The sequence below is a fragment of the Anabrus simplex genome, chromosome 5 (genome assembly GCF_040414725.1).
Source record: "Anabrus simplex isolate iqAnaSimp1 chromosome 5, ASM4041472v1, whole genome shotgun sequence".
Classification (NCBI taxonomy): Eukaryota; Metazoa; Arthropoda; class Insecta; order Orthoptera; family Tettigoniidae; genus Anabrus; species Anabrus simplex.
Window position 1 is genome coordinate 113,717,337 of NC_090269.1, and position 24,767 is coordinate 113,742,103.

General features: G+C 39.0%; 1 protein-coding gene across 1 annotated transcript in view; it reads right to left on the reverse strand.

Annotated features, from left to right (window-relative positions):
* Positions 1-711: 711 nt before the first annotated feature.
* Positions 712-24,767, reverse strand: part of TER94 (Transitional endoplasmic reticulum ATPase TER94) — a 117,893-nt gene continuing 93,837 nt past the window's right edge. The window contains exon 14 of the mRNA XM_068227580.1: positions 712-2,329. Coding sequence (XP_068083681.1) covers positions 2,233-2,329 — 97 coding nt within the window. The 3' untranslated portion in view covers positions 712-2,232. The remainder of the gene's footprint in view (positions 2,330-24,767) is intronic.

A 24,767-nucleotide genomic window follows, 5' to 3' on the forward strand; every position in this document is an offset into this window, starting at 1 on the left:
ACACGTGTGCAGCAATTTCTACATTAAATTGAAGTACTCCTTATACCAAGAATTTACTAATTCAGTGCTCCCCTTGGGCAAAATGCTTTCACTGTTCTTTGTAAGTGAATCAGCAGTTTTAGTTTTTCAGTTTGACACTGATAAATTTTAAAACAAAGTAGCTCTTGAGCAATCCCGATGTACAGCAGTTTGAGAGGCAGAGGCACTACCCGTTTATGCTCCTACAATAAACCCTTTACAAAATCCAATAAATTCCACCCCTGCTGAGGCACAGAGAAACTATCTATTTACCATAACACATTCTTATCCATAGTACGTTGTGAGATGCGATGACTATGAACTCTCTACTATCATGTAATGGAAACGGCCAATTCACTTATTTCTAGAAGTTGTGATGATTTAAGGATCACTCAGCCATTACAATAAATGTGAAGCTTCAAACATAACTTCATCATAGCAGCACACATTTAACATCCATGTATCAGAGAGAGACAGAGAGAGAGAGAGAGAGAGAGAGAGAGTACATAATGTTAGTATCCATCAAGGTGGTGTTCCAAAGCAAAATGTATGAGCAAATTGTTTGCAGAGAAGGAAGGAAAAAATGAACCAATACGTTCCTAGCCACATAACAAATTTTCTCATTTTAAAGATAAAATATGAAAATTTTCACCTACCAATATTATTAGTGGCAACAGATCAATAATCTGCACCTCATCATGAGAGTTACGTTTTATTTGATTAGGATAATGTATTGAAGTGTTGTACATATATTCACAAATAAATTAAAACATCACAGAAAAAGAAAATTAAAATTCAATCAATGGATGCAACTGTTACAGATAAAATACATCCTAACTTCTGTAAGTTAAATAATCAAAACATTTGCATATCAAACAATTATACAAGCAAATAAAAAATTATGAAGTACATTCATGTGCACCAGGCAGAGATATGTACCTCAGTAGTTCATGTAAAGCTACTGTTCCAAAGGCCACTGCCCAATACAGTTATTTCTCTATCAAAGATGCAATTTGAGTTTCCGTGTTGCATTAGCTGCACCAAGCAATATGAAATCTTAAACTAAAATAACTTTATCTAGAACACCACTGTAAGGAATAAGTATGTAGAATAGTAACACCAAGACCAGATAATTAAGCAATGCAATACTGTGAATCAAGCGGCAAAAGAACATGAGCATGAGAGTAAACAGACATTACACACTTATCCCTGACAGGACTTAGCAGAGTAGGAATAGGCAAATTAAGGATATCTGACCAAAAAGGACAAACTGAAGCCACACACTTATACCCGAAACCTCGTGCAAGTCTGGAAAATGTTCTCACATTTATTTCAAATAATCCACAAGTTTAATTAAACAATTTTAAAAATAAAATTAAAGAAGGTAAACAGCGACCCACAGAGAGATATCCTACAAGATAAGACCCTCCCATGAGGAATTATGTACATAAATCTAATACTTACTAAGTACCCTGTTTACGACCATCCAAAACATTTTAAGTATTAAGAACAACAAGACCGTTAAAAGAATCACAAACCAAATTGTTTCTTTCTCATAGTTTCAATAGTAACAATATTCAAGGATAAAAATGGGACTTGTTTTATAATCAATAAATCATATCTACTAGGTTGGAGAGTGAAACTTAGGAAGTATTTCCTTCTTTTATTTCGTGTAAATTTATTTTGAAAGTAGTGCGTTACAGGAATTTTCTCTGCTTTTCAGAGACCAACCACTATTCCAGCATAAATCAGTATTAAGCAGAGCCAGATTACATCCATAATTTTTGAGGATTATTCCACAAACACATTACCCACAAAAATCAAGGGAGAAGACACTGTTTTATAAATTTGAAAACAAGGAGAACTTTCCCACTTTTTAAAACAACTATCATTCTAGTGTATAATATAGGCACGCAGACACATACATACTTGGAACACTCACACACATATAAAACAATCACACTCCTGTTATAAGCAGTCGCCAATATCAGAAATGATGCTGACCAAAATTATATTGACAAGATTTTCTTCCAATATTAAACAACTGTGTATTTCTTCTTAGAATATCACAAGTCTTCGATAGAAACTACGGTTGGTCTTGTGTGTGTGTATGTATAGTAACTCGCTGGTTACAACAGACCTATGATACAACAGAATGATTAATGCTGTCTGATTAAAGTTCACTATATTACAACTTTCACAAGGTCCTTCAATTTAGTTATAGAGATCATCATCTCCATCATCTTGGAAATTACTCTGATCACCTCCAGTACCACCTTGAGATGAACTTCCAGGATTTGAAGATGGAAATCTGAAAAAGAGATAAATTGTTAAAGTCAATAGTTTCAAGAGTTACTATCAGTTATGCTCTTGTTTTTAAAGGTACCTAACATCTGGGTCATCGGCACTATCAGTTGTGCATTCACCCATTTGCATTTCTAAGCGCAATGATACACATGTAATGCCTGGCCTAAATTGTCAAGCATATTTCTACATGAATGTGCAGTCTATAAGAAGCACGTATTAAGTTCTATGTGTGTTCTTGGTAGCTAAAATCATTCCCTTTATGGTAACCTCTACAGAGTAAAACCGAAAAAACTTAGACCACAAACATGATGGTATATATTTATCAAAACCTGGTGAATTCTGAGTAGCGATGACAACACTGATGTACAGTGTCAATGCTACCTCTAACACCTTTGCCACGGCACTGGTGCTGCAGCACGATCAGTACCTATAGCTTGTAGTTGCCTAATTCAGAACTTCGTGGTTAATTTAGCACTTGTACAGGTCTATAGTTGTGAGTGGGTCACTACACAGTTTAGTCTAATTTTCTCGTAACTCGAGGCAATGTTTATAAAAATAATTTCACGATTAGTTTATTACATCAAAAGACGCTAGAAAATATGTGCATCCGAAGAGAAATAAACCTACAAGGAACTAGTTTTACATTGATCTGCCATATCATATAACTAAAGGTAATGGCTGCAGTAAGAATAAACCTACAGCACAGCACAAGGCATGCAGCTTGAGATACAGGCTTCACTCGAAATAGCTTGGAAGCTGGCAGACTGGCACGGATATGAAACAATGTTTTGTATTCACGGCACTTCAACCCTGTGGTGCCCCGTGGGAAAGACAAGGGTTTGGCAGATATGGTAAGGCGTTTCTGCTCATGCACATTGTAACTGAAAATAAGAATTTAATGCTATTTTAAATATTCACGTTCTTTATGTGCTCAAACCATCCGTTTTAATTCCCTTCAATGGTATCTCTTCACACAGTATCACTGGCACTGTGACATTTAACCCTTTCCACTCGAATTATTTGCAAGTCCTGATTTCTCCCAAGTTGTATTTATTTCTGTCAGCATTCTTCATATTTTAAAACCTGGTATTAAGTACTGGTTGTAACAATATATACAGGAAGGAACTCAAAAATTAATGAATGTATGGTATTTACAGGATACAAAATCAAGTATTTCACTTTTTTAATAGTATGTCTTGGGTGTGTGGAAGCATTCAAAGCAAATGCCTGGATGGAGCCCTGTTTGTTTATCCAACCAGTCTTCACTAAAATAATCCTGCATTTCTGCCTTACTGTTCATCCCCATGTTGATAATTATACCAATAAATGCCTTCAGCTCTTCTAATGTCACAGCTTTCCGAGAAAACCAGATAGATCTCTTCTGAAGTGGATATATTTTGCTGTATTTTCATCTCGGCAAATTTGTTTGTCTCAAGGACAACAGAGGTTATCACCTGATCACTAAAAAAATAGCTACCAGTACTCTAGTTCCAATTTAGGTCTATTGCCACAACTTACGAATCCACTGACTAATCTGTAAAGAAATTTGACTAATCCTGCATCACCCGTTCTCTGCGATCTCCCAAGGTATGTTCGAGGTCAGCACTGTATGACTGGGACGAGTCACAATACTATCGCCTTCTCCACGATTTCTTGCGACACTGATATCAATGGAAGATAGAAAACTTAAAAGGGTCCACCTTTTCAATACAAAAATGTTATACCAATTTTATATTCTTGTCGAGCTGAATACCGGACCTGTGAAGATTACAAGATTATTTTGTGCATCTACAGAATGGTGGTGTAAATGAAGCTATGTAATATAGAGAGAGACTTTCAAAAGGTGGTTAAATGAAGAAGTTATATCATGTTCAAGATCATGCTTTCAGGTCTCTGCACAGTATTTAAAATACAATTTACCGTTGGTCTTTATAGCTATTGTTGAGAGTGAAGGAGAATTTCCTGTTGTGTATGTTTATCAGGAACTCAAGGGAGACTTCATTAGTTAGTCGGAACATAGAAAAAATGATGAATTCTAAGAAGAACTCTTAAGGTTTCACCTTATTTTTTCCTGCCTGCTGGCTCTTCAGAAGTGTGTGCGCGTGCGTTTTGTATTCAGGAATCATTCAAGGCAAATATTTTCGCACTGCAAGATGTGTGGTTAAGGTTATTTTTAATATGTATAACTTTTGCTTTCTCAACGATTCATTTGTTTCTACATTTGTCCCTGTTTTTATCTCCTCGTAAGATGTGTATTGTTTAATGTAACGCCTTGTGTAATATAAATGTCTACATGCTGGCCTATTTCCCACATTTTGGCTGAAGATGACGCCAAACAGCGTCGAAACTAGTTCGAAGTGTAAATATTTGTTGTAAATGAACTATAACATTTTTGTATTGAAAAGGTGGACCCTTTTAAGTTTTCTATCTTCCATTCTCAGTTCAATACGGACAAAAATGAAATTCTTAGATTTAAACTGATATCAATATCGTCATTTGAATCACTAACGGATATATCATTTTCATCGCCAGATTCAAAATTTTCATCACTTTCATGGTCACTATCATAAAAATCAGATGAAATAGACAAATTGTCAAGGAAATGGAGCAATTTTGCGAAGCAAAGAGAAACTAAAACACACCTATTTGGTTTCTTTCGGTTTCCGGAAGGGACCAGCACTTATGAAACAAAGTACAAAAGCCCTGGCATTCCAGGTAACCTAGCAACGAACGGCGAAACACTGTGTCGACTCAGGGTCGACACACGAGCAGAAAGAGTTAAAATGCTGTCACCACCGCTTCTGTGCCAGCCCTAGCACTATTGCCAAAGCACGATGTTGGTGCATTCTTGACATCACTCATCCTGAGTGGCTTAATCTTGGCTTTGGGTAGTAGATGTACACATTTCAGACTCAAGCAAAGTAGTAGTAAAGCGAGTCCGGCCCCGCGGTGTATGGGGCAACGCGTCCGCCTATCGCCGGCGCCCAGGTTTGATTCCCGGCCAGGTCAGAGATTTTTAATTGTAAATGATTAATATCCCTGGCCTGGGGACTGGGTGTTTGTGTCGTCCTTAATGTTCCTTTCCCCACATTCAACACACTACACTTCCGCCATTTTCCAAATACACGCAGGTTCACAACATATGGTGCAAAGCAGGGGCAAAAGATCATCTTATGTCAACGCCCCAAATAAATACCATAAAAAAAATGTAAAGGGATCTAATTAGATTCTGATGATCTTGAAAATGATTTGGAAGAAGATACTGCATCTATTAAGCACGTAAGAAAAGAATCCTTGGGACCCCATGAAGGTCACACACACAGCTGCTGCCAAATGAGCTAAGACAAAAAATTATGCATCATGTGTCTGGGGAAGTAGTTAGAGAAAGACTATTCAGTGTGACAACTCGTATCTCATATTTCAACTCATATCACATACCCTAGAATTATTAGAGGTTTACAGCTTCTCCAAATAGCTAGAATCATCAGATATGGATTTAAAAAAGATAATTTCCTAGTTCTTTAACTTTACACTAACCATTGAAGGGTTTTGGTAATAGAAGGATAGGCAAAGACTAGAATTGGGAGGGTAGAGACTAAGGCCTTAATTCTGGCACAGCACAAGCATTTCCCTGGTGCAAAAATAGGAAACCAGAGAATACCATCTTCAAGACTGACAATGGTGGGACTTAAATTCTGTAAGGGAGTTGATTGATTCAAGTACCAGATAATTAAGTACAATGGACTTTCAGATTACTATTAAATGGACATTTCTCTTCAATACCTTTCAAACCAGTCACAATTATAATTTAAAAAATGTCCAAGTTGCCGCATTTTTAATAAACTACTGTCACTGGAACCAATTACCTTTAAATCCTGTGGATACAGGAGTCATTCACATGTGCCCAGCAAACAAACGGATTATAATGTCATTACACGAACAGTCAGAGAAGGCTATAACTGAATGTTCTGCCTTATGTTTTCTATAGGTTTTTTTTTATGTGAAGTGTTTCTATTAGTGGTGTTTTAGGTTCTTACCTGTGTGACATTGTTTTTTCATTATTTTTCTGGTTACAGTGATATAAATATTTAATTCCATAAACTTCAGAAACAAATGACAACATTGTGGCCATGCAATTGAACGATCCCAATTTATACTGTATGCATTTTACACTATGTTAGTACAGTAGAACCTCATTTACCCAGATTAACTGGGACCAGGGCCGAACCAAGTCAACAAAAATGCGGGTTATCCAGAAAATGACGGAAAAAACATGTACATCACCGGAATATTTTTAATGGAGATACATAGTTTTTTGGAATATTATTGTATATTTCTCTTGAAATTAAATCAGAAAGACCAGAAAATGTGGAAACAAGTATTTACAAACAGTTAAGGTTCAGCATAATGTTGCGTTTATGCAACTTCGGGCCTAGTAGGCCGCTATCATTTAGCGGGAGTGAAATTGTTGGAAACAGTTTGAATGAAGATGAACATTGCATTTTTGACACTTGTAAACTGTTGTGCTCTTACACAGTCGGCATCATCTTCTAAGCTTTGTTTTCCTCTTGGATTATGAAATGTCTTACTTGATCATTGCAAGCTGTCCACTTCATGGCTGTATCGATGAGTACAATCAACAAATTAATCTAAAAAGCCACCTAATCGATACTTTATTTCTTTTGCCTTTGGCAAACTTAAAAATACATTAACAAACACAGTACATGTTTCGACCACTTAGTGGTCATCTTCAGCCGTATATAAAAATCTTAGATGATAACATTTAAAAGCATGCACATTGGATCTTAAAACTATATCCCACGGGAATCCAAAAACTATTGTTCTAGATGCTTTAAATGAAATGGAAGATGGGGGCGGGAGGGGGTTGGGGGTAAGGAGATTTATGTGAATGATACTTAAATTACAGTATTTTTTTAAAAAAACACAATTGTAAACGATACTGTAATTTAAGTATCATTCACATAAATCTCTTTACCCCCCCCCCCCCCCCCCGCTCTTCCATTTCATTTAAAGCATCTAGAACAATAGTTTTTGGATTCCCATGGGATATAGTTTTAAGATCCAATGTGCATGCTTTTAAATGTTATCATCTAAGATTTTTATACACAGCTGAAGATGACCACTAAGTCGCTGAAACATGTACTGTGTTTGTTAATGTACTTTTAAGTTTGCCAAAGGCATAAGAAATAAAGTATCGATTAGGTGGCTTTTTAGATTAATTTCTTGATTACTTGATCATAACGCACTTCCAAGGGTAAAGCTACTTTTAATGGTCGACCATAATTAAAATTGTTTCTTCCTTCTTTCTATGTCAGTTTCTTTATTGCCTTCCCCGTCATCACTACATATTTCATCATCTTTAATGTCATCATCTTCAGATTTCATCAGGGCCAGAGCTATATATGATCTAAATTGCAGCTGAGATATTTTTTCATCGTTTGCTAGTCTACGTATTTTCCAAGAATTGACTATGACACTGTCAACCAAATATATAAACCGAGGCCACCACCACTTTTTACCCCTAACTCGAATCCTGCAATTGGCAATGCCATTGTCGTGCAGATTATTGCATATCTGATTCTCCTCAAATGTTGAAGTTGCTCCAGTATGAAGCAGTATGGTGCAAAGATTTTGACGCAGTCAGTAACAACACTATAGTAGCTGCTTCATCATTTGCAGAACTTGTGAATCGAAGTACAGTGAAAATAGTTCGTAAGGTGACTTACCACCTACAATGATTTTTATTTCTTCAAACTAGCCTATTCTTCTGAGGTTTGTGAAGAAGTATAGACAGGAGCAATTTTTCTTCTCCAGTTTGGGAGCTGCTCCTTCTTTCTTTCTGCTTGCTTTTTAGGTTTATTTACAGCTGACCCTCCACGTTCATACTCCGGTTCTTGTTCAGTACTTACATGTATTTCAAAGGTACCAGCCACGTCACATACTTGTTCCTCTTCCACACGACAAAGCCTTCTTCATCCGTTACTTCATTGACATCAGGTAAAATATAGACAGTGTCAATGTATCTGCATTCACAAAGTCATCTTTTTCATCTTCTAGGAAACAAACACAACTGCCTATTACTCTCGTAGCATTTTTCAATTACCTGGCACATACTGAAAATCTGATCCTGACGGCCCCTCTGTGGTCTGAAACCACACTGGTTTTCATCCAACTTCCTCTCAACGACTGATCGCACCCTCCCTTCCAAGATACCAGTAATACTTTGCCTGGTATACTAATCAATGAGATACCTCGATAGTTGTTTCAATCCTTCCTGTTCCCTTGCTTATAGATAGGTGCAATTACTGCTTTTGTCCAATCTGAAGGTACCCTACCAACACTCCATGCTAATCTTGCTACTCTATGAAGCCATTTCATTCCTGCCTTCCCACTATACTTCACCATTTCAGGTCTAATTTCATCTATTCCTGCTGCTTTATGACAATGGAGTTTATTTACCATCCTTTCCACTTCCTCAAGCATAATTTCACCAACATAATTTTCCTCCTCCCCATGAGCTTGGCTGTTCGCAACACCACCAGGAAGATTCCCTTTTACGTTGAGAAGCTGTTCGACATATTCCCTCCACCTCTCCAGTGATTCCCTGGGATCTATTATGAGTTTACCTGAATTACTCAAATCACTGTTCATTTCCTTTTTCCCCTACCTTCCTAAGATTATTACTGTCCAGAAAGGTTTCCTTGCTGCTTGACCTAGCCTTTCCAGATTGTTACCAAAACCTTCCCACGACTTCTTTTTGGATTCAACAACTATTTGTTTAGCTCTGTTTCTTTCATCTACGTACAAATCCCTGTCTGCCTCGGCCATTGTTTGGAGCCATTTCTGATAAGCCTTCCTTTTACGTTTACAGGCTGCTCTCACTTCATCATTCCACCAATATGTTTGTATTTTCCCATCTTTACACACAGTTGTTCCTAGGCATTCCCTTGCTGTTTCTACTACAGCATCCCTGTACGCCACCCATTCACTTTCTATATCCTGAACCTGCTTACTGTCTACTGTTCGAAACTTCTCACTAACGATATCCATGTACTTCTGTCTAATTTCCTCGTCCTGGAGATTTTCTACCCTTATTCGTTTGCAGACAGATTTCACTTTCTCTACCCTAGGCCTAGAGATACTTAGTTCACTGCAGATCGGATAGTGGTCCGTATCATCGAAAAATCCGCGAAAAACTCTTACATTCCTAACAGATTTCCTGAATTCGAAGTCTGTTAAGATATAGTCTATTATGGATCTGGTACCCATGGCCTCCCATGTGTAGTGGTGAATAGCCTTATGCTTGAAGAATGTATTCGTAACTGCTAAGCCCATACTAGCACAGAAATCCAGCGAACGCTTCCATATCTTCCCCACATTTACTAATTACCCTTTCGTATCCTTCAGTTCTATTTAAAACTCTCGCACTGATATCGCCCACTAGCACTATTCTATCCTTGCTGTTGACCCTGACCACAATGTCACTCAATGCTTCATAAAACTTGTCAACTTCATCCTCATCTGCACCCTCACATGGTGAATACAATGAGAGAATTCCTGTCCTAATTCCTCCAACTGCAAAATCTACCCAGATCATTCGCTCATTTACGTGCTTAACAGAAACTATGTTGCGTACAATGGTATTCCTGATAGAGAGCCCTACCCCATACTCTGCCCTTCCCTTTCTAACACCCGTCAAGTACACTTTATAATCTCCTATCTCTTCCTCGTTATCTCCCCTTACCCGAATATCACTTACTCCTAGCACATCCAGATGCATCCTCTTTGCTGACTCAGCCAGTTGTACTTTCTTTCTTCCTTTCTCTTTCTTCCATAAGCCCCATTAATATAGATAGCCCCCATCGAATTCCATTTCGTTTGCCAAGTTATTTCCAAGGAGTCCCTCGCCTGTCAAATGGGAGTGGGTCTCCGTTACTCCCATAGGTCTGAGGCTTGCTTAAAATGTTCTGAGCTTGGTAAATTCACGAAGCAGGATGCTACCCTACTTGCACATGACCAAGTGAGGATTTCTCCTCTAACGGGTTATGGAACACTGGTGAAATGTATAGTCCTAGCTGCCTGAGCAAAAGGAGGGCCACGACTCAGAATATGTCCGAGATGCCCACTCCCATTCCATAGCAACTGGTATCCCGACTCTCAGGACCACTTACTAGGACATTCAACCGTTGCCCATGGTTCACGAACTAGGACGTGACTACAGTAACCCATGCCATGAGACAGTATTAAATAGTTCGAGACTCCCCCTATAACCTTTTCGAACTGGAGTGTGTTGCCATTTGGAAATTCTGTGTCAATCGGCTTTTGCCAATATACTTTTTTGAGGACAGCATGCCGTGTGCGGCAGTTTGAGTTCTGTGTCTGCGCCTACTGCGCGTGCGCGAGTGGTGTGACGCGAGTCTACTGTTCACTTCTAGCGACTACTTCCGAGTGAGTCGGCGTCCTGTACCCGCCATGGATGGACGTGAATGTGTGTGTTCCGCTATGCGGCGGGTGGTTGTGCTGAAACCCCCGTGATATCCAACTTAAGAGGGATTATCCCTTATTCCATTAGTTGCTGGCCTCCTACTGTGTCATTGGATTATGTTTTTGCTACGATAATTCTCCAGGATCCTTGGTGAACAACTTTAGTTCACGGCCTCGTGGTTGCCGGTCTTCAATAACAATGGCCAGGTTTGAGTTTCTCAATTTTTCTGGACTCAAAGGTATGTAACTGTTTTGGATTAAAGTAATTCTGGGGAAGCAAGAAGATTTATGTGTTTCGGCGTACTTCAAGATAACTGTAATAATAATAATAATAATAATAATAATAATATTCGGATTAAGACTTCCTCTTCGAAATTTGTGCTGGATATCGTGTGCGTCTGTGAACCATGAGAAACGGTTTCGGCAATTAATCATTTTAGAATGCAGTTTGCACGGTGAAAGAAATTAGTATGTTTATCTTAAAATTAAGAAAAGGTTTTTTTTTTGGCACTTTATTGTACCATAAGGTGTGAACCAAGGCGCTGTTTCCAAGGTAGCGGGGTTAGCTTTCCTTCGGGTTCCTTGCCTTCTGGGATTTATTTCTCCTTGCTTTGATTTTTTTTTGCATTGTTTCTGGGATCTCTGTTTTATTCTAATTTTAAACCGTTGGTTTTACTTCTCATTTGTAGACGGTGCTTTGCTTGTCCGTTACTATGGCAACGTGTGTTTGGGTAATTGTTGTGGGTTTTTGTTTTTAACGGTGATTGTTGTTGGTTCGTGTGTGCTGCTTGGATGAAAATATTTTTGTTGCCTGGTATCGTTGGCATTTCTTTCATATAAAGTGATTTATTTCGGCCAACCTCTCTGTCGTTTCGTCTCGTTCCTTGTCTGGGCGAAATGTGTAACTTCTACCTTTATTTTCGTGGGCCCTTGGAAATTGCCCTTGGTAGAAATTGGAACGAATTGTAGTAAAGTTAAAAGGCAACCGGCCTAAAGGTCATGAACTACGGATTGTTTACTAAACATGGTATTTTGTTTTTCTCTTAAACGCGTGATCGATCACATTTAAATCAATATTTTAATTATCTTGTTTGAGGTATGGAGGTCACTGTTGCTTTTTTTTCTTGTTGATATTTACGGATTAGTTCCTTTATTATTTGTTAAATGAAGTCTATATTTTCTTATTTAAAGCTGCCTCGTTGGCTATTTATTTACTAATCATATTAATTTCTTGCAAGTTAATTCAATTACTGTTAATCGAGTATTTACATTCTTTTAAACAACCTGGTTCAAGTTGTTATCCGACTAATCTCCTTTGATGATGAACCTAGGTCCACTCTAGATATTATTTTTTTGAATTGTTACCTCTCATTTAAATGCCTATTAAAGTTTTCTTTCATATCACTTAAAAGTTGGTTTTCATTTACCACATTTGGTGCAGCGCTGCAACTATTTCTTTGTTTGGGTGTCCACGGGCCTTAAGCCGCTTTTCCTCCACGTTTTGGGTAAGTGTCTCTATTTTCTTCCTTTTGGGTAATTTTAGAATCATGTTGTTTGCTGGTGTTTTACCCTTGAATTTTTTTTGAATGTACTGTGACTTGTTGTTCACTTTCCCCCTTGTTCTCTCTTGTGTTCGCTTAATCTACCCATTTTGGGCGGACACAATAACAACCTTCACACCAGTCTCTCTCTCTTCCTTTTTTCCTCAGCTGGTGGATAAGGTTATTAACCTCATAACCGCTAGGATGTTACCGGGGTCCTAGAGGGTGGTGCCGGTTAGAGTGGTATCAGAGCGGTGGTTGTTTTGTTGTTCCACTGTTGTTCTGAACCCGGTTAGAGTGGTAGCAGACTTGTGGTGGTTGTTGTTGTTGTTGCTCTGCTGCCTAATCTCAGTTGTTTCTGCCTTGTACAGCCTAATTTTCCTTCCCTTCTACCCTTGCTTGGTGCAGTGCTGTAGTAGATGTTGGTGGATGGAAATCAAAGACTAAGAAACTAAAAGTGTTATTGTTAATAACTATTGTAAAAGGAAATGCAAGGATCTCGTGTAATTCCCTACGTTATTTGTTTCATGTACCACCGGGCGAGTTGGCCGTGCGCGTAGAGGCGCGCGGCTGTGAAGCTTGCATCCGGGAGATAGTAGGTTCGAATCCCACTATCGACAGCCCTGAAAATGGTTTTCCGTGGTTTCCCATTTTCACACCAGGCAAATGCTGGGGCTGTACCTTAATTAAGGCCACGGCCGCTTCCTTCCAACTCCTAGGCCTTTCCTATCCCATCGTCGCCATAAGACCTATCTGTGTCGGTGCGACGTAAAGCCCATAGCAAAAAAAAAAAAGTTTCATGTACCTGCGATTTGGAGTTCCCTGTTGCTTTCTACTGTGTTTATGCTGAGCTGTATGGATTTACCTACTTGCTGATTATGATTTTGAAACCCTATGGGTACCTGTGCTGTGAATTCTGCTTCTGCCTTGCTGTTTCGAGGTGACCTGTAAATTTTTCTTCCTTTTTCCCGGCGGATTTGGTGAGTGACTGCATGTAATTAATTATTCTGGGTTGGTGGAAGTTGTAATAATTGAACAACTTGTAATGGAGTATGACTTGGTTGACTCAGGGCTACTGGTGTACTACCGCTTAGTACATGTCCTGTATTATGAGTACTGGCTGTCAACCTTGTATTTTTGCTGCCTACCTGCATTCTGTGGTTGCGATTTAGGTTTGAATTAATCTGGTTTTATCTTGGAGAGCTTTTCTGATCATTATGTTATGTGAAGGTTGCTCGGTTGCTTTTGGAGAGTGACGTAGTGTGTCCTGGGATCATTTTATTGCGTTATCTGTTCTGGCCTTGCTTCTGGCTCCTAGACTTAATGATGTTATTATCATTTCTAGCATATTTTCCTGTATGGTACCTTGGTGGTGTACATGCTAACCGTTTATTTACCTTCTAAATTTAATTCTTTCTACTGCGTTAACTCTGGCGTGTGATTCTGATCTATAATTTGACCTAGCCACTAGGCATGTCCAACTGTGCCTAATTATACGTGTAAACGGTTATGTGCTGGAGTGTACGGTGATGTGTTATGCCCTTTCATGGTTTTGAACTGTGACCTGGTGTTTTGGCGTTGATGGTTGTATGTGCTTTCCATTCAATTGGTGCTGTGTGGATAAAGTTATGTGGCCCTACTAACTTATGGCTAACCACTGTTGTTTCCATGCCAGTAACCATTCTTTGCTGTCAGTAGCTGATAATCTGGTGAGCAACATCATGGTATTTTGAAACTTACCAAGCCTGTAATGCTTCTGTGCACCTTGGTTGGTGTTTACTTTGGAAATTGCTTAACCTTACTTGTCGATTATTATTTCTTTAAATTTGGTTTAGGTTACGGTTATCTGAAGTGTAGTTGGCTTTTAGTGTGCCGTTATATATGCACCCGTGTGAGATCATGTCTGGGTTATTTGACCTGTTACTAGAGACGTGTTCCCATCCTTGTGTGGAGTTTGGTATATTGAATCTGCCTATATGATGTGACTCAATCATTACCGAGCTTTTGTGTGTTTGTGCTTTGGCTGAGTGCTGTGTGTTGTCGGCATGAGTGTCCTTTCATTTCATCATCCCATCCGTGAATATGTATGTATGCCTGGTCTTGGTTTGTGATTGGAGTTATCCTTTCTGTCAACTCTTTGTGAGGCAGTTATCAGTTATGGTTGGGCCATGTTGGCTGGTATTAGGTTGGGATAACTAGATGGCCTTGTGCCTGAGCTGTTATAGTTTTATCTGGTTTTTCCCTTCCTGATTATTGGTCGGACGGATTTAGCTATTTCTGGTGTGTCGTGAACCATCTTCCTCGTGTAACCTATCAACTAGTTGAAGTACATTTATCTGGTGCCTGGGCCACTTCTAGTTTTCCTACTCGTAACTTGTCTTGCTGTGTATTAATTAATGTAATTGACCTTTTCTGAACTACTGCTTTGGATTTCATCCCGGTGTAAACGTTATTTGGTAATTTGGTGTTTCTTATGCCTGATTATTCTCTCCATTTTGGTATCGTGCACTGCCGTGGTAATTATATGCCTAGAATATGTATTTCGAAAATTTTGTTAACCTATTGGTACTTATCTAATTCTTTTGAGTTGTGGGTTCAAGTATTCCCTACCATATCTGCTTGTTGGCTCTTGTGTTGTGTTGTTGATGATCCTCTGCCTGAGGGGTGGTATATGCCCTTTTGAACCTTGATTGGGATGGCTTTGGACATATGTAAGGTGGTTGTCTTGTGACGGTACCGTGGATTGTTTTTGGGGATTTATTTTGGGGTGGCATGAGAACTTCACGGCATGTTGTTGAGGATGTTTGTGTTCCTTTGATCCCTTTGTGGGGCTGACACATGTCCGGTGTGGTTTGTCATGGTTGGGTTATTCTTGTTGTGTTGTATTATTTGGTGATGTTGACACCTTGGTATGGGCAGTGTTCGTGTTTGTCTTTGATTTACCTCCGTGTTCTGTGGATATGGCCATTTCTTCTACATGAATCTACTGCTCTCAGAATTAGCTTGTGGGTTTTCAGTAATGTGTTTGTTTGGTATGCTCGGGTTCTTCTTTCCCTGTCTCCGTGCATTTCCTATTGATCTGATGTCGTCGTGTATGTAATTTCTTCTACGGTAAAGCTCATTTTAATTTTACCTGCCACTCTATGGTGTTTTATTTTTCTCAGTGGATCTCTTAGTGTCTGTTGACATTGGTGTTTGTCATCTTACCGTGTTCTGGGTTTGCTACTCTGGTATGGGACGGAGTAGTGCTCCCTTAGTCGGTACTGGAATATTCCTGCGAGTAGATTATGGGGTCTACTTGTAGAGTACTGCCTTCTTCATGCTACTGTGAGCATTTTCCATGGACTCGCCTCGTATTCCGCCACTTATGTTTTATTTGCTTGCTCTCCTGGTGGATAGGAGAAAGTACCTGTGGCCGTATTGGGACAGTGTGATGGGAAAGTCACGTATTTATAGACCGGGTAATGCCGAGACCCTATTGGGTATCCGGTGGTGTACGTTGTGTGCGTCATTGCTCGATATTTTCCATTTTGGTCTTCCGATCTGAGGTTTTACTTGCCTTTTAATTTGATTGGCTGGCCATTGTGAAATTAATTGTATTTAAGGTTCTGTGTAGTAGGTTGGTTACTGATTCCAGTCTGTGTCCCTCCTGTGATTCTTCTATCCCTATTTCTGTTCCGTTAAGTCCATGTCGCTTATTTGTGACTAATGATATGTGCGGTTGCTTGGCTGATCTGTTGTCGATGACAGACTATTCGCGAACCCTCCATCTGGATATTTTAAGAAGTCTCCAACCGGTCCAGTCAATCCTTCCCTTGCTCTAAACATGTTTACCCTTTTAAGCCTTGGATTTTCCATATTTTATACCCTAACCCCGACTTCTTGAAGCTAGATTTATCTATTGTGTTTTGGTTGCTTGTCCTCACTCTTATTCTACTAGGTGGTGTATTTTGAGGTGTGAAGTTGAACCGGTGTTCGTGAAAATTTCCTTAATGCCCTTGTCAGTGGATTTTGGAATCTGTTAGTGGTTGATTTTTCACCGTGTCGTAGCCCTGTATCTGCTAAATTCTAAAACCTTGGACTTAACCTGCTTTCATTGGTGTACGCCGGTGTAATGACCTTTGTCTAGATGAAAACTTTCTTGAGTTATGTCATATTTATTTATGTTTAGTTAGTGGTGGTAAGACGTTGTACTGTTGTGATGGTACTTGTAAGCTAGGCGTTGTTTCACTCTGTGCATCTAATTTGGGCTCCTGTGGAAAATTGCTATTTGACACGGTGGTTATGGCACCTTATGTTGTGGTTGATGCTCTTGATTTTGGGTTGTTTTGCGGTAATTTTTAATCCTGGGTATTTGATTCCTCTACCGAAACGTGTGTTGAAGTTTGAGTTCTCGTTTGGCTATGGTGATGGGTGTGGTTGCTCGTTCCATTCCGGTATTATGGATACTCCGTGTACTACTGGTGCTTACCCTGTTGACTACCCACTACTGTGTTTTGTGGGGTGTACCGTGGCCCTGACTCAATCAAGCGTAACAAAACTGTATTGATCTAGATTTTGCGGTTCACTTATTTTGAAGATTACATTCACCAATTGCGCCTACTTTGGTCCTCCCCCGATTCCGTTGTGCGTTCCTTTATCCTGGTGTCATTCCTTTTTTGCAACTCGAGATCATGCATTCCCTTAATACCAAAGGAGACTTGTAAAGGTATTCGTGCATTAAAATTAATTTACCACCGTGCTTTAGGAAATAACCTGGATGCGTGGACTAATAGTCATGTGGTTTTCGTTTGATTTGGGTCAGTATATCTGTGATTAGTGTAAGAATTGCCAAACCTCAAAGGTGAACTTGTTCATGTGTCAAAAACTATATCATCGTGTGATGCCTTGAAACAAAGTATATCAGGTGCATCTGAAGATTTTGTGAACTCTGATCATTGTGCTCTCTATCTAGTGAAAAACATTACTCTGGTGATTTCCTGTGTGGGCGATTAACGTTTCTGAACACTGATGTTGATTGCATCCCGCCAATTATTTTGAAAAACAATGTAATATGCAACTGTGTCTTGAAAAATTTAACCTGGTCATGTGGACTCCCAATTAAATCTAGTTTATCCTGGTGGTCGTTTTCAGTTGGACTACTTCACCCAAATTTAGGTTATGTATGACCACATCATCATCGAATTATGCTTGAGATTTGTTGTCTTTCGGGGCGGGAGGACTGAGACAGTATTAAATAGTTCGAGACTCCCCCTATAACCTTTTCGAACTGGAGTGTGTGTTGCCATTTGGAAATTCTGTGTCAATCGGCTTTTGCCAATATACTTTTTTGAGGACAGCATGCCGTGCGCGGCAGTTTGAGTTCTGTGTCTGCGCCTACTGCGCGTGCGCGAGTGGTGTGACGCGAGTCTACTGTTCACTTCTAGCGACTACTTCCGAGTGAGTCGGCGTCCTGTACCCGCCATGGATGGACGTGAATGTGTGTGTTCCGCTATGCGGCGGGTGGTTGTGCTGAAACCCCCGTGATATCCAACTTAAGAGGGATTATCCCTTATTCCATTAGTTGCTGGCCTCCTACTGTGTCATTGGATTATGTTTTTGCTACGATAATTCTCCAGGATCCTTGGTGAACAACTTTAGTTCATGGCCTCGTGGTTGCCGGTCTTCAATAACAATGGCCAGGTTTGAGCTTCTCAATTTTTCTGGACTCAAAGGTATGTAACTGTTTTGGATTAAAGTAATTCTGGGGAAGCAAGAAGATTTATGTGTTTCGGCGTACTTCAAGATAACTGTAATAATAATAATAATAATAATAATAATAATAATAATAATAATATTCGGATTAAGACTTCCTCTTCGAAATTTGTGCTGGATATCGTGTGCGTCTGTGAACCATGAGAAACGGTTTCGGCAATTAATCATTTTAGAATGCAGTTTGCACGGTGAAAGAAATTAGTATGTTTATCTTAAAATTAAGAAAAGGTTTTTTTTTTGGCACTTTATTGTACCATAAGGTGTGAACCAAGGCGCTGTTTCCAAGGTAGCGGGGTTAGCTTTCCTTCGGGTTCCTTGCCTTCTGGGATTTATTTCTCCTTGCTTTGATTTTTTTTGCATTGTTTCTGGGATCTCTGTTTTATTCTAATTTTAAACCGTTGGTTTTACTTCTCATTTGTAGACGGTGCTTTGCTTGTCCGTTACTATGGCAACGTGTGTTTGGGTAATTGTTGTGGGTTTTTGTTTTTAACGGTGATTGTTGTTGGTTCGTGTGTGCTGCTGGGATGAAAATATTTTTGTTGCCTGGTATCGTTGGCATTTCTTTCATATAAAGTGATTTATTTCGGCCAACCTCTCTGTCGTTTCGTCTCGTTCCTTGTCTGGGCGAAATGTGTAACTTCTACCTTTATTTTCGTGGGCCCTTGGAAATTGCCCTTGGTAGAAATTGGAACGAATTGTAGTAAAGTTAAAAGGCAACCGGCCTAAAGGTCATGAACCACGGATTGTTTACTAAACATGGTATTTTGTTTTTCTCTTCAATGCGTGATCGATCACATTTAAATCAATATTTTAATTATCTTGTTTGAGGTATGGAGGTCACTGTTGCTTTTTTTTCTTGTTGATATTTACGGATTAGTTCCTTTATTATTTGTTAAATGAAGTCTACATTTTCTTATTTAAAGCTGCCTCGTTGGCTATTTATTTACTAATCATATTAATTTCTTGCAAGTTAATTCAATTACTGTTAATCGAGTATTTACATTCTTTTAAACAACCTGGTTCAAGTTGTTATCCGACTTTAATCTCCTTTGATGATGAACCTAGGTCCACTCTAGATATTATTTTTTTGAATTGTTACCTCTCATTTAAATGCCTATTAAAGTTTTCTTTCATATCACTTAAAAGTTGGTTTTCATTTACCACATTTGGTGCAGCGCTGCAACTATTTCTTTGTTTGGGTGTCCACGGGCCTTAAGCCGCTTTTCCTCCACGTTTTGGGTAAGTGTCTCTATTTTCTTCCTTTTGGGTAATTTTAGAATCATGTTGTTTGCTGGTGTTTTACCCTTGAATTTTTTTTGAATGTACTGTGACTTGTTGTTCACTTTCCCCCTTGTTCTCTCTTGTGTTCGCTTAATCTACCCATTTGGGGTGGACACAATAGCAACCTTCACACCAGTCTCTCTCTCTCTCTCTCTCTCTCTCTATCTTTCTCTCTCTCTTCCTTTTTTCCTCAGCTGGTGGATAAGGTTATTAACCTCATCACCGCTAGGATGTTACCGGGGTCCTAGAGGGTGGTGCCGGTTAGAACCATGAACCATAGTTTAATTTCATTGTGAAAAAAATTATTATATCACTCCAAAGGCCTCTGTGGCAAACGTTCCAGTTTTCTTCTTCAAACAGCACCACCTAACCCAACCGTACATATATCATGGTAACATATTTCAAGCGCACGTAGAGAAATTATAACCTCCTCGCTACACATTTACATGGGATCAGCCTTCTGGAGATATAACTAGACTTGAGAAAATATAAAATACCCTCTGAATCAGGAATGTACTCTGCCATATCTTGAGGTCTATCACATTTTTACTTAATTTCAGTACATAACATTCAGCAATCTGCTATCGGCCATGTTATTTACGCATTTATTATGAAAAAGTGCTATCCTCTTTCATTCTGAATTTCCTTTTAGAGAACAGCAGTTGACGGGTATTACTAATCAACTCAGACATCGCCTTCGAATGTCGCGAGGGAGCTTGCAAGTGTACATAGCGAAAAAACGATATGGTACCCAAGATGATAGATCACATTTTGTGGCAAAGGTTTAAGTTTTCTTATTCAAACAGCATCACCTAACCTAACTTAACAGTACTAAATGTATCACGAAAACATATTCCAAGCGCCAGAAGAGAAATAACATTTTCGCAATAAATTTACATGGAAATAGCCTCTCCGAAATTTAACCAGATGCGAGAAAATATAAACTAACCTCTGAAATCAGCGATGCGCTCTACAGTATCTTGAGGTGTATCACATTCTTTCTTAATTTCAGTGCAGAATATTAAAATAAAACTTTTACTTAGACATTATTTTTAACGAGTTAAAAACTGCTACGTTATTTATGTATTTGTTACAAAACCATGTTCTCTTATTTTCAATTTTCTTTACGGAACAGCAGTTGACGAGTATTACTAATAGACTCCGACATTGCCATCGAATGTCGACGAGAGAGCTCGCAAGTGTACATAGCGAAAAATAGATGCCAAAGTTGGCATTCTGTAGCAAATGCTTCAGTTTTCTTATTCAAACAGCGCCAGCCAACCTCACTTAACCACGTATGTACCAAGAAAACAAAATCAAGCGCGAGTAGAAAAGTGATAACCTCCTCACTATAAACTTAGACGGGAATAGCCTTATCGAAATTTAACCAGACACGATTCAAAATACAATCAGAAGGAGAATCAGAGAAGCCAAGAGGAAAGAAAAACTGAATTATGAGCAGAAAGAGTGTTTTATCAGAGTAGACATGACAATTTCAATGTGCACCGGAAGGCACAGGGAAAAAAAAGCATACAAACTGTGCAAAGCTAGTAGATAGTAGTTTTTTTTTTTTGCTAGGGGCTTTACGTCGCACCGACACAGATAGGTCTTATGGCGACGATGGGATAGGAAAGGCTTAGGAGTTGGAAGGAAGCGGCCGTGGCCTTAATTAAGGTACAGCCCCAGCATTTGCCTGGTGTGAAAATGGGAAACCACGGAAAACCATTTTCAGGGCTGCTGATAGTGGGATTCGAATCTACTATCTCCGGGATGCAAGCTCACAGCCGCGCGCCTCTACGCGCACGGCCAACTCGCCCGGTGATAGTTCTAGTAACCTCATTTAGAGTTCGTGGTTTATAGCATTTAAAAATCAGTGATTTAGCGTTTTGATTTTAAAATTTAGCGTTTTGTAGCATCTAAACTTCTCAAATTTAGCATTTTGAACCAAATTGGTTAAAAATAGGGAGTAAAATTATACTGCTTAATCACACATTGCTCGTCATTCAGTTTTGAATTCACTATGGAAAATAAGACAAACATCAACATAAGACTGCAAGAAGTATTAACGAACACACAGGAATACGCTTATTTTCAAATTTACAAACACAATTTCAAAGTGAAAAATACTATTCTGAACGTATTTATTTATCACAGTACAACACACCTACAAGGAAGAGGAAATTCAATGATGATTTAAGTACAACATGCCAATTGTTTAAAAGGTGTCCTTCATTTGAGACTGCCTATCAGTTACAATTATGTAGTACTTGCTAAAAAGAACTCTACATCGACACTGTTCGTAGAGGCCCAAATGCATATAAGTGCTGCCAAGGCAAAGGAAAGCCTGCAAAACATTTTTTTTCTTCAAGTTTTTGATTGCAGAGTCGGCACATCAATATAGGCCATCTGTATCGCTTACATAAAAATGTCCCGATTTGTGACTTTCGGCATGCTGTTTGATCGTCACTTCGCTTCTACCCATAGCTAACAGACAATAAAATAAATCGCTACCGTACTTTTAAACAGAACTACTACTCAACACCAATGTCAAGAATAACCGACTATGATCAAGGGTCAACACACAAAGAGAATGAACGTGGTGCTTGAAAGTGTATTTGCTGTTTGACTGACTGGTCTTTGCAGTGCCCTTTAGCCAGTGAAAGAAATTCCACACATTGAATGATTTAACCCTTTGGGCTGCCTTACTTGTGAAAGGAAATATTCCCTTACTTACTATTTATTTTTTCGTCACTTTAACATAAATTTGATTAATCACATAGGCTACATAAGAATACACAAAGCAAAGTGAGCTTTTAGCTCGTCTAAAGTAACAGGAAACCAATGTTTTTGTTCGTAAGTATTATTGGTTTCCAGGGAAGCAGATAAATTAGCAAGAAATGTAGAGGCATAGGTACTGGTTTCCTTAGTGACGTGATCCCAGAACTGTGAGGTTAGAAATTCATTCCTTAAGTCCATTTCTTTCGGATTATTACCCAACCCCCTCCTCACTATAGAGTGAATTTCAAAAACTGGTTTACATGTTACAGAAAGAGGCTTATTGTCAACAAGACCATAATTCCAAGTATCATTTTACTAGACTTCTCAACGAGCAAGTTGGCCGTGCGGTTAGGAGCGCGCAGCTGTGAGCTCGCATCCAGGAGATAGTGGGTTCGAACCCCACTGTCGGCAGTCCTGAAGATGATTTTCCGTGGTTTCCCATTTTCACACCAGGCAAATGCTGGGACTGTACCGTAATTAAGGCCACGGCCGCTTCCTTCCCATTCCTAGGCCTTTCCTGTCCCATCGTCGCCGTAAGACCTATCTGTGTCGGTGCGACGTAAAGCAACTAGGGAAAAAAAAAAAAAAAAAAAAAAAAGAAACTAGACTTCTCACTCGCTCTTGTTGCATTCTGGTTTCGTCACGTAGTTTCAATTGGCACTATCATCTCGGAACTGAAATCGGAATCACTTTCATCACTGTCATTTGAAGAAGAAGTATTTTCACTCTCCAGAGAATCTTTTCCACTTTCAACATCACTATTTTCATCCAGTTACGAATAAACTCATCCATGCCGCGCTTGGATGCCGCCATGATTGTTTACAACCTGCGGCAAAATGAGGTGCTTTTTATTATCCGTATTTCAGCTCAGAGTTACTATTTACACAGAGAAAATAGCTTCAGGTATCATCTGACATCAATCGGTTAGGCTGAAAAACAAAGAGAATAAATCTCTCCGACCAGCTAACTGCGATAATGAACTTATAGATGTTCCGTGCACCAAGACGGAAGTGTCCGTCAAAGCATGTTACCGTTTTACGATCGCACTGGGCGCCGTAATAATTATTTCTCCTGAAATAAATAACAACATTTATATCTTATTTTTAAGAAAAATGCATAGTTTTAAAAAATATATGTTTATTTCGTATAAAACTGAGTTTCGCATCTATTTCGCATAAATTGTATAATTTCGCATTTTGAACCAATTTCGCATTTTATCGCGAATTCGAAATCGCTAAAAACCACACGTACGGGTCATATAAGATGAAGGCACATACACTGACAAAGTTTCGGCATATTTCGCATTTATCGCAAATGCTAAAAATCACAAACTCTACTCATAATCAACAAGGAAAAAAGAGAAAATGGGAGAAATATCTGGAACAGTTAGGCTATTCCAAGATGAGATGAGGAGACAGGAACCAGAGATATCAGATACAACGGGATCAGATATCCTAGCAAGTGAAGTGGAAGTGGGCATACAACAAATGAAGGAAGAGAAAGCAGCAGCTGGGTCAGCTGGCATACAAGCAGAATTTCTCAAACTGCTCAGTGAAGAAAAAATAATGATCACAAAAATATTCAATGACATTTACTTATCATGTAAAGTCCCTCCAGAATGGTTAAAATCAGAATTTATTGCTTTACCTAAGAAATCAAATGCCAAAGAATGTGAGGACTACCATACCATCAGTTTAATGAGCCATCTGCTAAAATTGTTTCTTAAAGTGATACACAAGCGGATATGCAGCATTTGTGAAGAATAGATAGCGTCCAATCAGTTCGGGTTTTTAAAGGCATTTGGCATTAGAGAAGCAATATTTAGTGTACAGGTAATCTTCCAAAGATGTATGGATATCAACTGTAATGTATTTACATGCCTCATTATCAAAAAGGCATTTGATCCTGTGAATCATGAACACATGATAGATGTACTCAAGATAATAGGAATTGATGGGTAAGATCTAAGAATAATAGCAAATTTATACTGGAACCAATCTGCTGTCATGAAAATGGATCAAGACCAATCTGAGGAAGTGAGAATACACCGAGGGGTCAGGCAAGTGTATAATATCACCGAAACCCTTCAACCTTTCTTCTGAGCACGTATTCAAAGAAGCCTATTTGATGTGGAAGAAGGAATTTCAGTGAATGGTGTCAAACTCAATTTACGATACACAGATGACAATTGTCTTTGCAGATACGATGAAAGGACTACAGAAGTTGAACAAAATTTCTGAAACAAGCAAGAGATATGGTCTGGACATCAACACTAATAAAATAAAATTTATGATCATCAGTAAGAAGAACATCTGAGGCATGAATCTGTTCCTCAATGGAGCAAGTATAGAGAGAGATTCACAGTATCCGTACCTGGGTACCATAATTAACGAAGCATGGGACAATTTGCAAGAGATAAAGTGTCGCATTGGAAAAGCAAGGAGTGTTTTCAACTCAATGAGCTCAACCTTCAAGAATCACAACCTTATCATGGATACCAAAACGTGGCTCCTTAGGTGCTGTGTGTTTTCAGTTCTCCTTTATGGTGTGGAAACCTGGACCCTTACAAAAGCCACCACTGCT